The sequence below is a fragment of the Peromyscus maniculatus genome, chromosome 2 (assembly GCF_049852395.1).
Source record: "Peromyscus maniculatus bairdii isolate BWxNUB_F1_BW_parent chromosome 2, HU_Pman_BW_mat_3.1, whole genome shotgun sequence".
NCBI classification, from domain to species: domain Eukaryota; kingdom Metazoa; phylum Chordata; class Mammalia; order Rodentia; family Cricetidae; genus Peromyscus; species Peromyscus maniculatus.
In genome coordinates this window covers 65,824,394-65,845,606 of record NC_134853.1, presented here as the reverse complement: position 1 = coordinate 65,845,606, position 21,213 = coordinate 65,824,394, and the positions used below count along the sequence as shown (strand labels likewise).

General features: G+C 47.0%; 1 protein-coding gene and 1 long non-coding RNA gene across 2 annotated transcripts in view; one reads left to right on the top strand and one right to left on the bottom strand.

Moving 5' to 3' along the window:
- Nucleotides 1-670: 670 nt before the first annotated feature.
- On the bottom strand, nt 671-20,198 carry LOC143271830 (uncharacterized). The gene is made up of 3 exons (XR_013049057.1): nt 19,498-20,198; nt 19,013-19,144; nt 671-3,576 (listed from the first exon to the last, which is right to left on the bottom strand). It is a non-coding gene; the product is annotated as an uncharacterized LOC143271830 (long non-coding RNA).
- The window catches only part of B4galt1 (beta-1,4-galactosyltransferase 1), a 48,056-nt gene continuing 44,417 nt past the window's right edge, over nt 17,575-21,213 (top strand). The window contains exon 1 of the mRNA XM_006975333.4: nt 17,575-18,700. Within this exon, the coding sequence (XP_006975395.2) occupies nt 18,280-18,700 (421 nt within the window). The 5' untranslated portion in view covers nt 17,575-18,279. The remainder of the gene's footprint in view (nt 18,701-21,213) is intronic.

Below are 21,213 nucleotides of genomic sequence, written 5' to 3'. Positions count from 1 at the left end.
GAGGCAGAGCCAGGCGGATCTCTGTGAGTTTGAGGCCAGCCTGGTCTACAGAGCGAGATCCAAGACAGGCACAAAAAAAAAAAAAAAAAAGGAGAGCAAGGTAAGGGATAAAAGTGGGTTGCTTGGCTGGACATGGTAGTGTGCTGTGGGACGGTCTGTATGTCAAATCTGTTGCTCTGATTGGTCAATAAATAAAACACTGATTGGCCAGTGGCCAGGCAGGAAGTAGGTGGGACAAGGAGAGAGGAGAATTCTGGGAAGCAGAAGGCTGAGGCAGAGACACTGCCAGCTGCCGCCATGACCAGCAGCATGTGAAGACGCCGGTAAGCCACCAGCCACGTGGCAAGGTATAGATTTATGGAAATGGATTAATTTAAGCTATAAGAACAGTTAGCAAGAAGCCTGCCACGGCCATACAGTTTTTATGCAATATAAGTCTCTGTGTTTACTTGGTTGGGTCTGAGCGGCTGTGGGACTGGCGGGTGACAAAGATTTGTCCTGACTGTGGGCAAGGCAAGAAAACTCTAGCTACAGTAGTGCATACATTTAATCCTAGCACTCTGGAAGCAAAGGCAGACAGCACTCAGTGAGTTCAAAGCCAGCCCTGTCTATATCAAAAGTTCCAGCCTAGCCAAAGCTGCATGTGAGACCTTGTTTTAAAAATGAAAACCCATGACCACAACAAAAATAATTGCTGACTTTTATATCGTTGGGATATTTTAAGATCTATAATCATTGGTAGCCATAAAGCAGAGCATTGCGGCTTCCAGGGCTGAGTGGGGCAAGGGTCACCTGGTGTAGCTGGTTCTAATCCAACCAGGAAGGCTATGAGGGATTCCCAAGGTTATTTCTGCAGAACCAGTGTGGGGATGCTGTTCTTACTGCTTTTCAGATAAGACACTCTTAGTCACTGTTCTATTGCTGTGAAGAGACACCATGACCAAGGCAGCTCCTATAAAAGAAAGCATTTCACTGGGGGCTGGCTTATGGTTTCAGAGGCTTAGTCTATTATCATCATGGCTGGGAGGATGGCAGTACGCATGGTGATAGAGCAGTAGAGCAACGTCCTGATCTACAATCTGAGAGCAACGCTGAGCTTGGCTTGGGCTTTTGAAACCTTAAAGCCCACCTTCAGTGACACACTTCCTCCAGCAAGGCCACGCCTCCTAATCCTTCTAATCCTACCAAAGAGTTCCACTCTCCATGACTCAACTCAAATATATGAGCCTATTGTGCGCATGTGCGTGCATGTGTATGTGTGTGTGGGGTGTCATTCTTATTCAAACCACCACTCCCTGGCCCTCAGAGGCTTGTAGGCATATCAAAGTGCAAAAACGTATTGAGTTCCACTTTAAAAATCCCGAGAGTCTTTCACAGTCTCAGCACTGTTTAGGAGTTCTAAGTCTCTTCCAAGACTCATGGCAATCTTCTAACAGTAACCCCCCTGTAAAACCAAAATAAAAAACAGGTCACAAATTTCCAGCATACAATGACACAGGATATCCATGACCATTCCCAAAGGGAGGAAAGGGAACATAGTGAGGAAATGCTGCGTCAAATCAAAACCAAAACCCAGCAGGGCAAGCTCCAAACTCTGCATCTCCATGTCTGATGTTGAAGTGTTCTTCAGATCTCCAATTCCTTTCTGCTTTGTGTTTGTTTGTTTGTTTGTTTGTTTGTTGTTTTTCAAGACAAGGTTTCTCTGTGTAACAGCCCTGGCTGTCCTAGAACTCATTTTGTAGACCAGGCTGGCCTTGAACTCACAGAGATCTGGCATCACCAATATCTTTTGGTCTCTAACACAATCCAGCCTTCACCTTCACATCTTCATGCAATGGCCCCTCTAGGCCTCCATATAGGGATACCCTTGCCACATGCCTGGCCTCAGCAGCTTTTCTTAGCCTTGGAGGGAGATTCTACAACCCCTTTCTTGTATTCTGGACTCTAAAACCAGAACTACATTGTGGTGATATTGTGTTCCCCAAAATATTGTGTACCCTAAAAAACTTATCTGGGGTCAGAGAACAGAACAGCCACTAGATAAAGAGGCCAGAAAATGGTGGCACATGCGCCTTTAATCCTATCACTTGGGAGGCAGAAATCCATCTTCCTGTGAGTTCAAGGCCACACTGAAAACGGCCAGGCCTGGTGGGTGACTCATACCTTTAATCCCATGAAGTGATGGCAGGAAGCAGAAAGGTATATAAGGCGTGAGGACCAGGAACTAGAGCTGGTTAAGCTTTTAGGCTTTTGAGCAGCAGTTCTGCTGAGATTTATTCTGGATGAGGACTCAGAAGCTTCCAGTCTGAAGAAACAGGATCAGCTGAGGAATTAGCTTGTTCTGTCTCTCTGATCTTCCAGCATTCATCCTAATACTTGGCTTCAGGTTTGATTTTATTAATAAGACTCTTTTAGATTCATGCTACACTACATAGCCAAAGATGCCAATTTCTGCTGCTTGATGGAGCTGGCATGGTGCCCTCCTCAATTACATTTGCATGGGCTTTCTGTTCTTGATGGTTTTCTTCACTGCTCAAGCTTTTCTTTAGTTCCTTTTCACAAATTAGAAGCTTAACTTCGTGGAGTCTTGCCCTGAGGTCACCACTCCCTTTGTTCCTTGTAGCATCAGGCTTTTTAAAAATCCGCTTATCTCCTTAAGCACAGGACTTAGCTCCATTATACTTCCTGGTACTCCGTTCTCCTCCAACTGTATACTTGGTATTTCTCTGTCCAGCTTCCTCCTTTTTATGATAGATTTGCATAAGAATTATCACTAATAAACCACATAGTCAATACTAGGCTGTCTTTAAATCTCCTCTGCTAACACCATTCATCCAAAATGCTTCAATTTAGCCTCAGGCAGATTTTTAGAGCAAGGGCAAAAAGTAGCCACACATTCTTTGCCAAAATATCGTAAGAATGGTCTCTAGGCCACTTACTAATATTCTTCCCCTCCAAAACCTCTTGAGCCGGGCCATCATAATTTACATTGCTCTCAGTGCCACTGTCTTCCATGCTCTTACTAGTATGGCCCATTAAGTCCTACTGTTCAGTTACTTTCCTAAACCAATTCCCAAATTCCACATTCTGCTAACAAGCAGCATGGTCAGCAATACCCCACTCCTGGTACCAACTTCTGTCTTAGTTGTGTTCCATTGCTGTGAAGAGACACCATGACTAAGGCAACTCTTATAAAAGGAAGCATTCAACTGGGGCTGGCTTACAGTTTCAGAGGCTTAGTCCATTGTCATGGCAGGGAGCATGGCGGCACCCGTGATGCTGGAGTGGTAGCTGAGAACTACATCCTGATCCATATGCCAGGAGTGACACTAGGCTTGGCTTGGGCTCCTGAGAAACTTCAGTGCCCATCCTCAGTGACACACTTCCTCCAAGAGCCATGTCTTGAAATCCTTTCAAATAGTGCCGTTTCTTGGTGACTAAGCATTCAAGTATATGAGCCTGTTGTGGGGGGGCATTCTTAATCAAACTGCCACAGGTACTGAGAGGACTAAGGGAAGATTCACGGTGGCCCAGCATGTGCCCAGCCTGTGTGAATCCCAGGGTTTGGTCTTCAATCTGTAAAACAAAACAGAAATGTGTCCACATAAGGCTCTGAGTGGCTAGATCATTGGTCCATCCAAGAAGACCAGCCAGTTTCTGGATGTGAGGCTTCTGAATCCATGCTCTTTTTTTCCTTCCTTCCTTCCTTTCTTTATAGTGTATTTTTGAGACAGGATCTTTTTGTTGTTGTAGTTTTGTTTTTTGAGACAGGGTTTCTCTGTGTAACCCTGGCTGTCTTGAAACTCACTCTGTAGCCCAGGCTGACCTTAAACTCACAGAGATCCACCTGCCTCTGCTTCCCGGGTGCTGGGATCCACCTTTGAGACATGATCTTATGTAGTCCAGGCTTCTCTTAAACTCTCTACCCAGCCTAGCATGGGAGAGTCTGTTCTGCTCTTATATGACTCTGCTATACCTACTCTATTGCTCCAAACTTCTGGAGAAATGCAGTAGAGCCAGGAATCAGCTTAAAAATATTCGGGAGGGTGGGCAGGGGGTGGTGGCACACTCTAATCGCAGCACTCAGAAGACAGAGACAGGTGGATTCCATGAGTTTGAGGCCAGCCTGATCTAGAGAGTGAGTTCTAGGACAGTCAGATAAACACAGAGAAATCCTGTGTTGAAAAAAAAAAAAAAGCAAAAAAAACCCCAAAACCAAAAAACCAATACCAAAACCAAAACTGCAAACAACAACAACAAAAAAAAAAAACTCAGTGGAGCTGGGAATTTAGCCTAGTCATGGCACAACTCCCTAGCTGTGGTCAGCCCCCAGTAGTTCAGAACTTCCCAGTTAGAGGACAACTCTTAGAGGAGTGGGTTTGGAATTTTGGTGGCCTTGAGCTTGGAATGATACCTTTAGGGAATAGTATGCAGGCAGGTTTCACTGAGTTCCTCAAGCTGTTGTAATCATCTTCGTTTTCCGGAATCTGAGAGGGTTCTTGGGATGTTGGACTTTCTGCCTTAGAAGCAGGGTGGTTCTGGGTAACCCGGGACAACTTGGTCACCTACCTGTAAAGGGAAGACCTGAGCTCTGCCGCTCAGGTAAGCTTTGCCGCCCCTCAGGCTAGGGGACTGGGAAGGTGATACGTTGATTACAGGATGCCAGGTAAAACATCAACCAGTTGGGGACAGCTCTCCATAGGTACTTGGAGGGCCAGGCTATAACCAACTGCGCAAGGCAAACAGTCAAGGACGCTGGTCCCCAGAGCTTGGTGAAAACAAGGCGCCTTTTAGTGTGGCCGACTTTAATGAAACCAGAAAGGCTGGTGGGAGTTACCACTGGGGACTGCCCCAGGAGGGCAGAATGAACCTGGAGGCACTGAAGAAGTCCAGAAGCAAGGCCTCTCTCCCTGCAGGAAGGAGCAGGGTTTAGCCAGTCTCTTCCCTGGTGTCTGAAGCTTTATTCCTGCCATAAATGGCTCCTACCTTCTCCCCTGAGGGACCCATGTTGGTGTGTGCTCTTAGGCCTGATCCTTTTCTCCTCAGAATTTGTTTCCATTTGTGAGACTCTATCGTCTATCATTCCCTTTGGGTTTGAAGATTTGAAACTCACTGGTACAATACTTGGAAGATTTTAATACAAGGAAATGGTACATAATGTGAGTACCGTGGTGCTAGGAGTCGAACCCAGGGTCTTGCCCACGCTAGGCAAGCAGTCTATCTTTGAGCTCTATACCTATCCAGGAGTTTGGGTTCTAAAGCACAAAATTTGTGGACAGAGAGGTTGCTAGGCCTCAAGAAGGAATGAGGGAGAGGGTGAGCAAGCCTCAGGAATATAGGCAAGGTCCTCTCTCCCTTTCCATGCCCACTTCACTTCGAGCTCTGTTTCCTTCTCTCGGCTTCCTCTGCTTCTCTGCACTGGCAGAGGGGTAATGCTTATGACCATCCGCACCACAGACTCACCGGCTATCCTGAATTTCAAATTCAAATACTCGGTGTTGACTACTGATCTACCTAGCTTGGGTCAGATTCTCACCCCTAGTATAATCAGCTCTAATTGGTTGGTAGTTGAGGTGAAAAAGGAGAGAGGGGAGGAGAGAGGGAGAGAGAGAGGCGGGGGGAGGGAGGGAGGGAAGGAGGGAAGGAGGGAGGGAAGGAGAACTGCCAAGGCCCCTTCTTGAAAAGGAGCACGGTTTAAAAGAAACCAGCATACTGAGTGGCTGGACATGTTCACTCTGTCACATTTCCTAGAACGGACACAGAAATGTGCCTTCACTTCTCAGAATTTCTCCCTTTTCCTTTGGGTGTCTGTGGCTGAACCCAGCAGGGCCCCACGAGTGGCTAAGGAAGTATCCCGCTGCTCTGCGGCAGTGCCAGATTCTTCCCAGAAGCCACAGGATTTCCTTGTGTCTCCTTCAGTGCCTGGTCCAGTGTTAGCCTCCTTTTGGAAAATTTTATAAGTTAGTTTAGATAGTCACTATAAGCTCTTCAGCAAGCCAGTTCTTAAGCCCTGTGGCTCATTACCACTATAGCACCCTATTATTTTCTTCTGTTTTATGGTTTAGGAACAGGTAACTTTGTCATCCATAGACACGCAGCATTAGTATCACTTAAGTATTGTTAGAAATGCAGAATTCCAGCCTTAATCCCAGCACTTGGGAGGCTAAGGCAGGGGAATTTCAAGTTTGAGGTTAGCCTGGGCTATCCTGTAAATTCCAGTGTAGCCTGGGGTATGCAATGAGATTCTGTCTCAATAAATCAAATAAACAAGGCTGGAGAGATGGCTTAGCAGTTAAGAGCACTTGTGGTTCTTTTTTTTTTTTTTTTTTTTTTTTGGTTTTTTCGAGACAGGGTTTCTTTGTGTAGCTTTGCGCCTTTCCTGGAACTCACTTGGTAGACCAGGCTGGCCTCGAACTCACAGAGATCCGCCTGCCTCTGCCTCCCGAGTGCTGGGATTAAAGGTGTGAGCGGCCATGTCCAGCTGCACTTGTGGTTCTTGCGAAGGACTCGGATTCGGTTCCCAGCACCCACATAATGGCTCACACTCACACATAGCTCCAGTCTCAGGGGAGCCAGTGCCCTCCTCTGACCTCCCTGGGCACCAGGAATGCCCGTGATTCACATACATACATGCAGAGAAAACACTCACTCACATATAATAAAATAAATAAATCTTAAAAACTTTAAAGCAAATAAAAACAAAGCAAAACAAGCAAATGAACAAAAGCTGCTGAAGAATTCCTCCTTGACCTAGTGAAGCTGCACCTACATTAAAAACAAAAAAGTTACATTTTTACTTATTCGTGAGTGTGTGGAGGTCAGAGAAGGTCCCCTCCTCCCACTGTGCAGAAGCTTGAAGACTGAATGCAGACAAATGTCAGGTGTTACGTTTTTTAAAGGAGGTGATAGAAGCTTGGGGATTGCCGATCTCTCTACTTCGTATGCTTTCAATATCCAAGTTTTCCATAACAAATGTGAAAAGAAAAGAACAATGGCTAAAGGCACTGGAAAGGCTCAGTCTTCTAGCTGCTCAAAATAAATTTGTTTCCTAGCCAAATGAAGTAATCCAAGGCATGCAGCCTGCTGGCCAATGAATGGCGCAGACCTCAGTGGGAGGATTTGGGAGGTGAGTATAGCTCGGGGAGGTCTGGAACACTGGTCACCGCGAATGCTATTCTAATTCCACCACGGGAAAGACAGCAGTTGAATCCTGTTAGCTCAGATCTACTTAAAGAAAAATGGGGGGAGGTGGCACTTAGAACAGTGGGTCCCAGGCAGTCAGACTTGGTGTAGCAGGGCACGCTCCCCTTACATCCTTGTTGGCTTCATGCTTCTTGGTTCCTTCTACACATGGGGCTGTAGATGGTTAAATAGTGAGTTTCCAAATTTTACCTTCTTCAAAACTTCAGAATTGTATTTATGTGGAAACACAGTCTTTGCAAATGCATTTGTTAAGTGAAGATGATGTCATAGTAGATTAGAGTTGACCTCAAATACATTGTGGTGTCCTAGAAGAAAAGGTGAGGTTACATGTGTTAGGAACTTCGCTAATCCCAGAACTCAAGAGACTGAGACAGGAAGATTTGGGCCGAGGCCCAGACAGCTGGGCTACATAGCAAAACCCTGTCTAAAGAAAGTAAGAACTCGAGCAAGGGTAAGAAATGAAAAAGAAAGGGGACAGAGAAAGAAGCCAGGGTACGTTAGCAGAGGAGAACTGTCCATGACTCAACGTGATGTGGTGGGGTGGCCACCTTCACAAGGATGGGATTGTGATGGTTTATAATCCTCACTGTCAACTCGGTTGGATTTAAAACGCGCATGGAGACACCAAGATGGGTGTGCCTATGAGGGTGTTTCCAGAAAGGTTTGACCATGGAGGGAAGAGGGAAGGCCCATCAGAATACGGGCAGCAGTCCTCAGACTGAATAAAAAGGAGAAACGAAGCTGAAGACCACCATTCTTCTCTCTGCTTCCTGCCTGTAAAAGCACGTGACCAGTCACGTGACCAGCCACACCTTCCCTGCAATGATGGACTGTACCCTCACACTGAGAGCCAAAAGTGGGTTTTGTCAGGTCTGTTTGTCATACTGGTGAGAAAAGTAACGAATTCAAGAACCATAAACAGGAAGAAGTCTACATGAAGACAGCAGGAGAGACAGAACGAAGCTACAGATCACAGAATGCCAGGGATTCCTGACTGCCACTAGTCGCCAGAAGATGCATGGAAGGATTGTTCTGTTTTAATTATTACTATTTTAGATTTATTTGCCAGGATGGATGTTTTGCCTGCATGTAAATATGTATACCATGTGCATGCCTGGTTACCCAGGAGCTCAGAAGAGAGCACTGGATCCTCTGGAGTTATGGATGGTTGTGAGCCACCATGTGGGTGCTAGGAACCCAGTCCCAGGTTCCTCTGAAAGAGCAACAGACACTTAACATCTGAGTCACTTCTCCAGCCCCAAGGATTCTTCAGCATGTTTAAGAGGATCATGGCCCTGTTGCCACCTTGATTTCAGACTTGACGTCCAGAACTGGGGGAGAATTATTTCTGGGTTTTGCTTTGAAGAAAAAGTCTTACTGTGTAACCCTGGCTGGCCTGGAACTTGCTTTGTAAATCAGGTAGGCCTCGAACTCACAGAGATCCACCTGTTTCTGCCTCCTGAGTGCTGGGACCAAAGGCATGCACCACTGTCATTTGTTTTTTGCTCTTGGGGGAGGGGGGGCTCACCACCCAGCTCCCAAATACATCACACATGGAGGCTTAGTCTTACTTATGAATGCCCGGCCTTAGCTTGGCTTGTTTCTAGCCAGCTTTTCTTTTCTTTCTTTCTTTCTTTCTTTCTTTCTTTCTTTCTTTCTTTCTTTCTTTCTTTCTTTCTTTTTTTTTAATAAATTAGATCTTTCAGATCTTTTTTTTTTTTTTTAAGATTTATTTATTTATTATGTATACAGAAGAGGGCGCCAGATCTCATTACAGATGGTTGTGAGCCACCATGTGGTTGCTGGGAATTGAACTCAGGACCTCTGGAAGAGCAGTCGGTGCTCTTAACCTCTGAGCCATCTCTCCAGCCCCTAGCCAGCTTTTCTTGACTTAAATTATCCCATCTACCTCTTGCCTCTGGGCTTTTCCCATTCTCTTATTTCGGAAAATCTTACCCTTCCTCCGTGGCTTGCTGATTGTGTAGCTGGGTAGCTGATCCCTGGAGTCCTCCTTCTTCCTCTCTCATTCCTAGCTCTCTCTGCCCAGATTTCTCTCTATATACATTCTCTGTACCAGTCATCCCCTCCTAGCCTTTCTCCTGCCTTGCTATTGATCAGTTCTTTATTTATCAGGTGTTTTACACAGGCACAGTAACACAGCTTCCTAGAGTTAAACAAATGCAACATAAACAAAAGTAACACAGCTTCTCAGAGTTAAACAAATGCAACATAAACAAAAGTAACACACCTTAAAATAATATTCCCCAACACACCGCCATTGAATTTCTGTTGTTTTAAACCATCAAGTCTGTAGCAACTTGTTCCAGGGATCCTAGAAAGATAATGTAATACTTATTACAGAATGGCAATTGCAGTGGAAAAGAAATGCCTTTTCTCGACACTAGCAGCAGAAATTGTAAGGCAAGAGTGGGCACAGCTTGTCAACCATCTTTGGGCCATGTGTTGTTCCCTGAATTAGTCACTATTGTCTGAGAGATTATCTATCTAATGTAAGTTGCCTGATCCATTCAGAAACCTATAGTTAACCTGTCCTAACCATGTGGAGAAAAAAAGAGGGGTCTCTCTTTAAAAAATAGTGTTGTTGTTTTTTTTAAATGTGTATGGGTGTTTTGCCTGCATGTATGTCTGTACCAGTGTGTGCCTGGTGCCTGTAGAGACCAGAAGAGCAATGTGGGTCCCTTGGAACTGGACAGTTGTAAGCCACCATGTGGATGCTGGGACTAGAAACTAGGTTCTCTGAAAGAGAAGACAATGCTCTTAACTGTTGAGCCATCTCTCCAGTCCTGAAAAGGTGGAGGGTGTCTCTTATTAGAAGAAATAATGAATAGAAGTCAAATAAAACCAATATCTGTCCATTCCAGGAAATTCATTAGTCAGCTTGGGGTCACTATAACAAATGCCAAAGTTAATCAACTTACAAATAGAAAACTTCATTCTGGCTTAAAAGTTTGGAGATTTCAGCCTATGATTTTGTTTGTCGAGACAGGGTCTCATGTAGCCTAGGCTGGCCTTGGATTTACTTTGTAGCTGAGGATGACACTAAACTCCTGATCTTCCACCAGCAGAAATTACAGATGTGAACCTTCACACCCAGCTCTCAGTCCATAACTGACTGAACCTGTTCCTTTGGGTCTGTGGCAAGATCACAGAAGTCCATGTGGAACAAAACCACAGACCTCATCACCAGGAGTGAACAGAGAATGATGAAGAGACCAGGGTCCCATAAATCTTCAAGGGCCACCTCCAATTACCTGGAGACTTCTTAGTAGGCCCCACCTTCTAAAGCTCCTACCAACTTCTCAGTAGCCCCGAGCTGAGGGCTGAGATGTTTTCACACATGGACCTTTTGGGGACACCCTGGGTCCACACTATAGTAGGGAGAAAAAAAAATTGATTCTGCAAACTGTATTCTTATATGAAAGTAGGTTTTGAAAGATATAAAGGAAGTGGTTTATTCTGAGAATAAGCCAGGGCAAACACAATCACATTTCCCATTTGACAAATCCCTGAACTGACAGACTACAAGATCTATGTGTTCATCTGTTTGCAAACAGAGTCCTTGGCAGGGCTCTTAATCTCTGGCATGATATTCTCATAGTTAAAATAGAAGAACTAGACAATGCTATAATTAAGAGGGAAAGCGGGCATGGTTGGATGCCTGCAACCCCAGAACTTGGGAGCTAAAGGTGAAGATCAGGAGTTCAAGGTCAGCCTTGGTTATATAGCCTGGGGGCTACATGAGACCCTATCTCAAAAAAAAAAAAAAAAAAACCTAACTGAGATGTGGCTCAAAAGATTGCTCAGGCTGGGTGTAGTGTAAATCCAACACTCGGGAGGCAGAGGCAGGTGGATCTCTGAGTTGGAGGTCATCCTGGTCTACAGAGTGAATTCCAGGACAGCCAGGGCTACACTGCGTGTGTGTGTGTGTGTGTGTGTGTGTGTGTGTGTGTGTGTGTGTGTGTGTGTGTGTGTGTGTGTTATTGTTTTTAAGAAACTCACTTTTGGAGTCAGGTATGGTAGCACATGCCTTTAATCTCAGCACTCATGAAGCAGAGCAGGAGGATCTCTGTGAGTTTGAGGACAGCCCGGTCTATAAATCAAGTTCCAGCACAGCCAGGGCCACACAAAGAAACTCTGTCTTGAAAAACCAAAAGGAAAGAGAGACTCACTTTTGAACCATTGGTGGTGACAGCACTTGTGGTATTGTGTTGAGGCAGGAAGACCAAGAGCACTAGGGGTGGGGATCATTTCGGGTCAGAATTTTTCTTTGGTTTTGTTTTGCATAGTGATTAATCAAAGGTTGGCAAACTTTTTTTCTGTGAAAGATGAGGTAGTGCAATAAGTATTTTTGGCTTCGTAGGCACATGGCCTCTGTCACAACTCCCTAATTCTGCAGTTGTAGCTTGAAAGTCACCGTAGACAAGATGCAAACAGAAGTGGGCTGCTGAGTTCTAGCGCACTGTCCTTCACAAAAATGGGTGGTGGGAGAGGTCCAGTGCATGGGACCTCGGCTTCCCAGACACGCTGGTAGACAACACACGCAGAAACTGCAGCTTCCACAATAGAACCCTAAAGTGTGACATTTGACTTTGGGACCAGGAAGTCCGAGGAGTTCTGAGGATGATCAAAGTCCAGTGATCAAACTATTAATCATAATTATTCACCCAAATTACACACTGATAACGTGCCTTAACCAGAGAGTATGTGGCCTTGACCTGGGGATTTCTAAGTACAATATTCCAAATCCAACTGATTCCTTTTAGCAGCCCACAGAAGAGTCCAGCACTGAAATCAGGCTGTGCCCTCCTCTAGGTTACTCCACACTGTATACACTACTGTGGTTTTTCTGATTCTGTTTGTTTTGCTTTGTTTCGGGCTGTGTGTTGCTCTAGGAAACTCCATTTGACAAGCAGCTTCCTTCTCATTTTGAGGGGAGAGGTTGACTATAAGCACACGAGTGGGCCTAGAAACCGCACCATCTGCCAGGTAAAAGTGATGGACACCCAGCACCACAATGGCATGGTCCTGCAACAGCCTAATATCTGACTGAGGAACGTCCGGAGTGTTTGTCGAGGCCTGAGGACTCCCTGACTCAGCTCAGTCCCCCACTGTTGATCTGTCTGCTGCCCTGTCTGCTGGACCACCTGACCTGTTCGTCTGTCTGGATCTGGATGTGACCTGCCATTTCCTGCTCTGGACTCAGTTCCGTTTAGCCGTTCACCTCAAAGCTGAACTCGGCAGCTTCGCTCTCCAACTGGATTCTAGCAGCTTTGGTAGCGGTTTCTCCCAGCACTGGTCTGATCCACTATCTTATCAGTACCAACTCCTTCTCAACCTACTTCTGAGACCTCTTGTCCTCAGCAGCAGCCTCTTTTTACATCTATGTATAGAACTGTATCGGTACATTTGCCGTATGATGGGAGAGTTCATATTAGTGGCTAGGATAAAAGAACTTACATTTGCCTTGGCCGGGCTACTAAGGCAGGTGGATTTTATGACAAATTATTGTCATTAAAACTTCCAAACCTTGTGAATTTACTGTTATTCAGTAAACTCTGACATTGTGCAAAGACTGACTGTTTTTGGTTTATGGCATTTGTGACAACAGGAAAGAAAACACCATTGGCTTGGCAAGACTTAGGATCTCAAGAGGGTCCAGCCAGGACAGTCTCTGGAGGCAGGAAAAAAAGTAAACTAAAACTTAGGACAAAGTAGGGTGTGGCAACAATCTCTAGGGAGGCTGAGGCAGGGGGATCAAGAATTTATATACACAATTAATACAAAAAGAGGCCATGAATTTGAAAGAGAGTAGGGTCAGGGTATATAGAGGGCTTAGAGGGAGGAAATGGGAGAAATGCTGTAATAAAATTATAATTTCAAAAACTAAAAAATATATTTTGCATACATTAAATTATATTTTTATGTTGTGAATGCATTATAATAAATATATATTAAGATTTTTCTCTCATTGTTTACTAAAAGGAGAGACTGATATAATTGATTTTCAGATATTGAATATGCCTTACATGCTTGTAAAAAATCTCACTGGACATGGTGTATTTAAAAAAAAAGAAAAAAAGAATTCTTTGAACTAACTTCTGAATCCATTTACATATCTTCATTTTGATGATATGATTCATCTTATTTTCTGGCCTATCAAGGAGTAGGCTTTTCTCCTACAACACTTAGGTTTTGTGTTTTTGTTTTTTGTAGGGTGGGGTTTAAGGAACTGAGATTTGGTGCCTAGCTGTGCTCACTGACTTGGTAAATTTCTGCTTCCAGACAGTCAGACTCATTTTCTTTTTCTTTCTGTTTTTGGTTTTTCAAGGAAAGGTTTCTCTGGGTAGGCCTGGCTGTCCTAGAACTCCCTTTGTAGACCAGGCTGGCCTCAAACTCTGAGATCTGCCTGCCTCTGCCTTCCTAGTGCTGGGATTAAAGGCATGCATCACCACTCCCCGGCTATTCTAGGTTTGGGACCCATGCCTGGGTTATTGATTCTGAGAATGGAACCCAGAGTTTCAAGCATACTAGGTAAGCACTCAATTGAGCTACCCCGGCCCCACATTCCTTTTCTTTCTTTTTTTCTTTTTCTTTCTTTTTTTTTTTCTTCCCCAGATAGGCCTCACTTGGCCCAGGCTAGTCAGAAATTCACTTGACAAGGATGACCTTAAACTCTGGATCCTCCTGCCTCCACTTCCCGAGGACTATGATTATATTTAAATACTACCACACATAATTTATACCATAACTTTGCTGATGTCTCTATCAGCTTCACTCTCTGTCTTTAACTTGAGTGGATGGCAGGTGCAGCTCTGCGGTAGAGCCTTTGTGTAGCATGTGTGAAGTTCTGGGTTCAAATGCCAGCAATGCAAAAATAGTACCTCTAAGTGGACAGTCATGAGTTCATATCACTTTCATTCAAATAAAGTTTCAGAAGATTCATTTTTGTTCTCTGCATTTACCTCCCGTTGGCATAGAGTTGAAGACTTCAGTAGCTCTCCTTATCCACATACTGAGTTTCTTTTTAACCATATGCCCGTATTTAACAATGTCTTTTCCCTACTTGGGCTGCACACCCTGATTCGGATTGCTCTAGCTTTTCTTCCAAACGCTAGTCCCGAGACCCTGTAGATGCCCCCTTTACTCTGCTTGAGTGTCTGTACTCTGTCAGGCTGCTGTCCTTACCCAGTCCCCCACCCCCCACTTCTCCTCCTGGTGGATTCTACCCTCGTGTGTGTGTCATCTGGACTACTTACCCTGTTGAACTCTAGTAGCTTCTGGATTGAAGTTCTCAGGAAGGGTGGATGAGGAAGAGGAAGAAGGTAATTTACAACTTACAGGTTCCTGAACTCGGGGACTATACCTGGAACTGGTTTAGATGATGAAATTTTGCACTTGAATGAGCTTTTGGGGAGGACAGGACTTAGAACTACAGATATAAAATGTTATATATTTTACACGTGAGAAGAATCTAAGTCATTTGTAGCTACTGGAAAAACTTAGAGATGCCTGCAAACTTCTTGCTCTTTCTACATCCACTAAGAAGTCTTTATTTTTTTTTTTATTATTTATTATTTTTAACTTTCTTGGAACCTAGACTGCCCTGTTACTTTTTGTTGTTCATTTTTAGACAGGGTCTTCTACTGCCCAGTCTAGATTAGAACTTGTTATTTATCTAAGGATGGTCCTGCCTTAGTTATGAGATTACAGGTGTATGCCACCATACCTGACTTTAAATTATCTAAAAATTTTGATTTTGAGACCGAGTTTCACTCTGTAGCCCTGACTGGCCTCAAACTCAAGATTCTTCTGTCTTCGCCTTTAAGTGCTGCTAGGATTACAGGCATGTGTAACCATGTATAGCTGTGAAATCTATTTTAACCCAAAGAATTCTCAGAAGTGATGCTCTGGGGCCAAGAAGGTGGTTCAGCAGCTAAAAGTGCTTTCCATCCGAACACAATGACCTGAGTTCAACCCTCAGATCCAAGGTGAAAGAAGTGACTTCTGAAAGTTGTACTATGAACTTCACACACTTCTGACATGTGTGAACACACACACACACACACACACACACACACACACACACACACACACACGAACAGAAGTGATGTTTTAAGGCTGAGTCTTAGGAAATGCTCTTGTGTTTATCTTGAGCTGCTTTTGGAACGTGTCCCCAGACCCAGTTTGTGAGGACAACCAAGCCGTTGTCAGCCTAAGTCATTACATGGGGGGGAGGCCTTTGGGGAGGGGGTCAACTTGGGGAATGGAGGTCCCATAACTCAACCTAGCTAGGCCTTAGGAGCTCCCAGCCTGCATTAGCACCAATCACCAGGGCACCACAGGAGCTTGGAGAAGCACTGTGTGAAGCTATTGTGAAATGTCCAACTGCACTACTGCCTTGGTTATTACCACAGGAACCAGAACTGCCAGCCGCCAACCCGAAGTGAAAAGCTGCTGTCACACTGTCTGGGAGTTGTGTGATAGACCTGTAAAATAACTGCCTGTTATGTGCTGGGTACTACTGCTGATCTCCTGGGGTGAAACAGACATGTAAACTGGCAGGGGTAGAAAAGGTTCTTCATCTTCCTAGACAATTACCAGGTGCTGTTATTTTTTTCCTGGCTTTATGGCCCAGAGGGTCCTGGGATAGATCTGTGGCCCTAACACTCTTTTAATCCCTTTCCCTGGCCATCATCTGTACCTAGAAAGACTCTCCATTTTCCTCTGCTTATTTTTTTCAGACAGTGAATTAATATGCCTCAGTCTAGCTCACGCCCAACCAGAATTTCCCCACTAGCATAGGATGGTGGAGTTAGCTTCACCCTGACCAGCTCTCAGAAGAGAACTTGTGACTTTATGTTTTAAACTAACTTAGCAACAAAGGCTCCCCTTTCCTTTTTTCCATACCAAGACAACCATTTCTAGAAGCCAGGTAGGTGACTCACACCTACAATTCCCACACTTGGGAGGTTGAGGCAGAAGGATTGTTATGAGAGTTCAAGGCCAGCCTGAGCGTCACAGAGTTCTAGGCTAGCCTAGGCTATAATGTGTGGGCTCCTGTCTTGAAAAAGAAAGAAAAGAAAGGAAGGGAGGGAGGGAGAGAGAGAGGGAAGAAGAAATGAAGGGAGGGAGGAAGGGAGGAAGGAAGGGAGATGCTCACAGGTACCCCTGGTCATGATAATGCAGGCCTACTTATGAAGTCTGACTTGTGAGGCTGAGGGAGAAGGATGCCAAGTTTGAGATCACCCTGGGCTATGCAGTAAGACACTAATCTCAAAACAAAACACAAGCAGGTCAAGCAGATTTTGTGATGAGTAATAGAGTAGTCCAAGAAGGTCTTCTCCATAAGGTAGCATTTGAGGACTCTGAATGAAATTTGAGGGAAGAGTATTTCCGGTCAAGCGAAGAGCGGGTACAGAGGTCCTGACCTAGGAAGAAAGGAAGACTAGGGAGGGGCGGGAACAGGTAACTACTTAGAAGGCAACCTTATAATCCAGGCCAAGATGACAGTTGCTTGGTCTGGGATGACGGCAGCAGAGCTGCAGGTGGTGGAGTCTGGTATTTGAAGGCGGCAGTGGCAAACGTGCTGAGGGCCTGGGAACATTTGGGAGCAAGGATAGCTTTCAGGTTTTGGTCTGGGGGAACTGTGCAAACAATGGTGCCTCTTTCTGAGCTAGAAGAGGATGGAAGGAGACTGTAGGGGTGAAGTCGTTGTGGGCGGGATTTGTTCAGTTGAGATGATACAGGAAGGTGGAGCTTAGGGAAGAGATGCGGGCTAGAGACGGAAATTTTTGGTGTCATCAGCTTACAGTTAATGGAAGTCAACAGAAGAAAAGTACATTTTATATGATTGCAACAAAATGTCAAACTGCTCAGCCTGTTTTCTCATCTATGAAACCGAGACAGCTAACAACCCCTATTTCAGGGCATATACTGAATAACAACACAGGAGTAGTCAGAATTAGTTAACATTTCCCGTCTTAAGGATTCTCACCCCAGGGCGAGGATGCACGCTTGTAGGGATGGGACTGGCAGAAAGATGCATTAATTCACAAGCCTGTGTGCAGGAGGACATCCGTTTTACATCCTACACGGTTGTACCTAGAACCAAGTTGGGCTGGCCCCTGAGGTTCCCCAGCCGGGCAAACACCAAAGTATGGCAACTTGGTCACTTCCCTCACGGCAGGACTCTCCACTAAGCCGCTCCTCTTTGCTAGCTCTCACCACCACTCCCAACACTGTCTGGCGGACCCAGCTAGGCTAAGAGGATCTTTGGAACGCCCCAGAGAATCCGTCCGCTGGCCTCGCGGGGCGTCGAAGCCGGTTTCCTAGACGACCTTTCTCCGCTCCAGTTTCTCACTAACCCCAAGGGCTACCCGCCAGTCCTCTTGGCCTCACACGCTACTGTCCCAAGCGCACACCCGAGAGCAGCTCGTTGAACGAGGAGGCACGGTCTGAAGAGACTTAAGCCCCACGGTGAACGCTAGAAGGAAAAGCCGAGCGCCGCTGGGCGTGGGATGCCGGTTCAACCCCTGGATGCAGTGGGGCTGGCGGAGCGCCACGTTTAGTCCCCAGGAGCCGCTGCGTCCTGCATCCATCCCACCCTCCCGTGGGCCCGCCCCTCAAGCCCCGCCCTCCCTTAGCGGCCTGAAACCCCGGCTGAAGGTCCCGCCCCTTGGTCTCTTCCACCCACCCCGCCTCGTCCCTCAAGCCCCGCCCTCCTCAGAGACCCGCGTTGCGGCCCCGCCCCTGAGGCCCCGCCCCCTCAGGTTCCGCTCTCCTCGCCTTCTGAAAACCCGGTGGAGGCCCCGCCCCCGGCGGAGGCCCCGCCCCGTGCCCATCCGCGCCTGTGGCTCCCTGCTGATCTCTCCTGAGTCCCGCGGCCCGGGGTGTCGGCTTTCCGCCGCGGGCGGCCGGCGCTGCGCTCCCTAGCTTCCCGCCCCCCACCTCGGCCCCTCCCTCGATCGCTGTGGTCGGGTAGCTCCTGGCGGGCGGCCTGCGGGCGGGCCGCCCTCTCGGCCGTAGCCCACCCCCTCTTAAAGCCGCGGCGGGAAGATGAGGTTTCGGGAACCGCTCCTGGGCGGCAGCGCCGCGATGCCGGGCGCGACCCTACAGCGGGCCTGCCTCCTGCTCGTGGCCGTCTGCGCGCTGCACCTCGGCGTCACCCTGGTCTACTACCTCTCGGGCCGCGACCTGAGCCGCCTGCCCCAGCTGGTGGGAGTTTCCTCGCCAGTCCAGGGCGGCACGAGCGGCGGCGCCGCCGCCAGCAAGCCGCCCTCGGGAGAGCTCCGGCCTCGGGGCGCGCGACCGCCGCCTCCTTTAGGAGTCTCCTCGAAGCCTCGGCCGGGTCCCGACACCAGCCCCGGTGCGGCTTTTGACCCCGGCCTGAAGAGCAGCAACTTGACTTCGGTCCCAGTGCCCCCTACCACTGCGCTGTTGTCGCTACCCGCTTGCCCGGAGGAGTCCCCGCTGCTCGGTAAGAACTAAGATCCAAGGTCAGGGACCCCTCGGATTTCCTCTACAGGGTCCCCGGGACGTTATCCTATGATCTCTTTCAGGACTGCCAGCCTCCAGGTTCTGATCATCCCCAAGACCAACTTCGGGGCTGCCCTGGGAGAGGTTGCCTAGTGTCTCTGAGGCTGGGGCCCTGTTGGGAAGCCCTCATGCTCCTCTGGCCCCAGCACCAGAGAAGGCCCTGGAAACACCCTTGTTCTGGCCCAAGCTCAGGACGTTTTGGAGTTGGGGTGGGTTTAGGGTAGTCTGAAAGGCTGCTTCCAGCCTTGCCTACCTGTAGCAACACCGGTAGCAACTTCTACCGTTTGGGGACGGGACCGGCAGCGAGCAAACCACCTCCTTCACCACCAGCCTCCTCCACTCCGCCTTTGAACAAGTGACTTAACTTTCTCTTTAAGGTTTCTTTCTGGTAAATGGAGATAATAAACCGCATCTATTTAGGGGGTTGTTTTGAAAGAGTCAATGAAACACTGTAACTAAGAGTTTAAATGATGAGGATGAACTTTTACAAAGTTGCTACAGTTGTGGGATTTCCTGGACCAAGGGGCCTTCCGTCTCCCACCCCATGTTCCTCCGCCTCAAGGTTCCTCTTAACCAAAGTGAGCCTGTCGCTCTCCAGGCGCAGAGGGCCTGTGTACTCAGGGGACTGGAGGGCTAAAATTATCCAGATCGCTGGGGGCTGCACTTTTTCTGGCATTATTTGACTAGCTGAACTGAACCCTGGCCTTCACCAGGCAGGGAGCCGGGAGATTGGTTTACCTTTCTAGTACTAGGAGGCTGGCCCAGGGTAGACCTCCTGGTTGCCCTGTAGACCACAGGTTGCTTCCACCGCGACCAGCCAGGTGGCTGCTCATTTCTAATGCCAGGTTTTAGAGAATGCAGTTCGGAGGAGCCCCACCTCCCCACAAACAGGCAGGCAGTCTGCCAGCAGTTCTGTCACGTTCCGGAGAGCCCTGGCAGAGCAGGCCTTCCTATAGTCTCTTGCTCAATTTCTCCAATAATTACTTCAATATTTTCATATCAAGTTTGGGAGGAACCTCTTGGAATTGGCCAAACATGAGCAGAAATTTGAATTCCTTTGGACTTGGTTGTTGATCTGGGAAGCAGGAATAGCCCTATGGAAAGTGAAGTAGAATATTAATCCTACTGATAAATGTCCAACTTCAAACATGATAGTGTTCCTTCCGAGTGTGTAAAATAGGCTTGGCGGTGCTTCCCTCACAGGGTTATTTTAGGACTGATTGAGATTGTGTACATAGTAGCCGCTAGGTCCAAGATAGCAAGTAGCCAGCAATACAGTCTGAGGTTTTCTTAGACCTCCGTGGAGATGGCCCTGAAGAACACAGGAGGAAGAGAGTGGGGCCCCAGACCACAGTGTCTGGGCCTTTTGCTTTTGTTTTTGGTTGTTGCCTGGGCATTATGCAGATCAAATTAGTCAAGTTCCTAGGGCCAGGGTTCCATAGCTCAGTTGGAGGAGTGCTTGCCTAGCGTGCGGAAAGCCTTGGGTTCGATCCCAGCACCACGTAAAACTGAGAGCATGGTGGTAGGTGTCTGTAATCATAGCGCTTGAGAGGTCAAGACAGCAGGATCAGTTCAAGGTCATCTTCTGTGTAGTAAGTTGGAGGCTAGCCTGAGATACATCAGACCCTGTTTCAAAAATGAAAACCAGGTGAACATGGTTATAGTTGTTTGGAGTATAGGGTCTTCCTGCTGCAATCTGAGAGACAGTGGTGACTATAGTTCTCTTGGGTTGGCTTTGGTAATGTGGTGTTGCTGAATTAATTCTGAAATAGACAGCTCAACAGGGCCTTCCTGAGAGAACATTTTTAGACTGTGGAGCCAGAGGGCCGTCCTTTTCTAGCCTGGCTACCTTTATGTGTCTTGCTTGGGACTGATGTTCAGGCTGCTGCTGAGGCCACAACCCCAAAAATGAGGGTAGAAGTTTTATTTATTTATTTATTTATTTATTTATTTATTTATTTATTTATTTAGCTCTTAGAGTTGAATGATCGGGTGCAACTTTTGGAGGGCAGTTCCTGGCCAGGAGGAATCTTAAGAAAGCTTTAAATCTGCCGGGGACTGCGTGTGCGTGTGCGTGTGTGTGCGTGTGTGTATGTGTGTGTGTGTGTAGTCCAGCCCATCTGTTCTGCCGGGCAGGTGTCAGCCAAAGCCCTTGGCTGTGGTTTTGAGGTTTTTGGGAGAAAGCATCCCTGGGGGTTAGCACAGTGGCTCTTTCACTACTTACAGTTTCTTTCCCCGACTTTCCTCTACTTTCTAGTGTCCAGCAGTCTAAGCCAGATGCTTGGATCTTTTTCAGTTGATAGCTGGTCACTTTGAGGTGGCAAGGGACCAGACCAAGCTGCTGTTGGGTCACTGGTAGATCTGTCTTTGGTCTATCAGAACATTTGAGTGGATGTTAGATAGGCTGAGGTTAGAATTGTGCTGCTACAATGGGTGTGACCGGGGGCAGGCTGT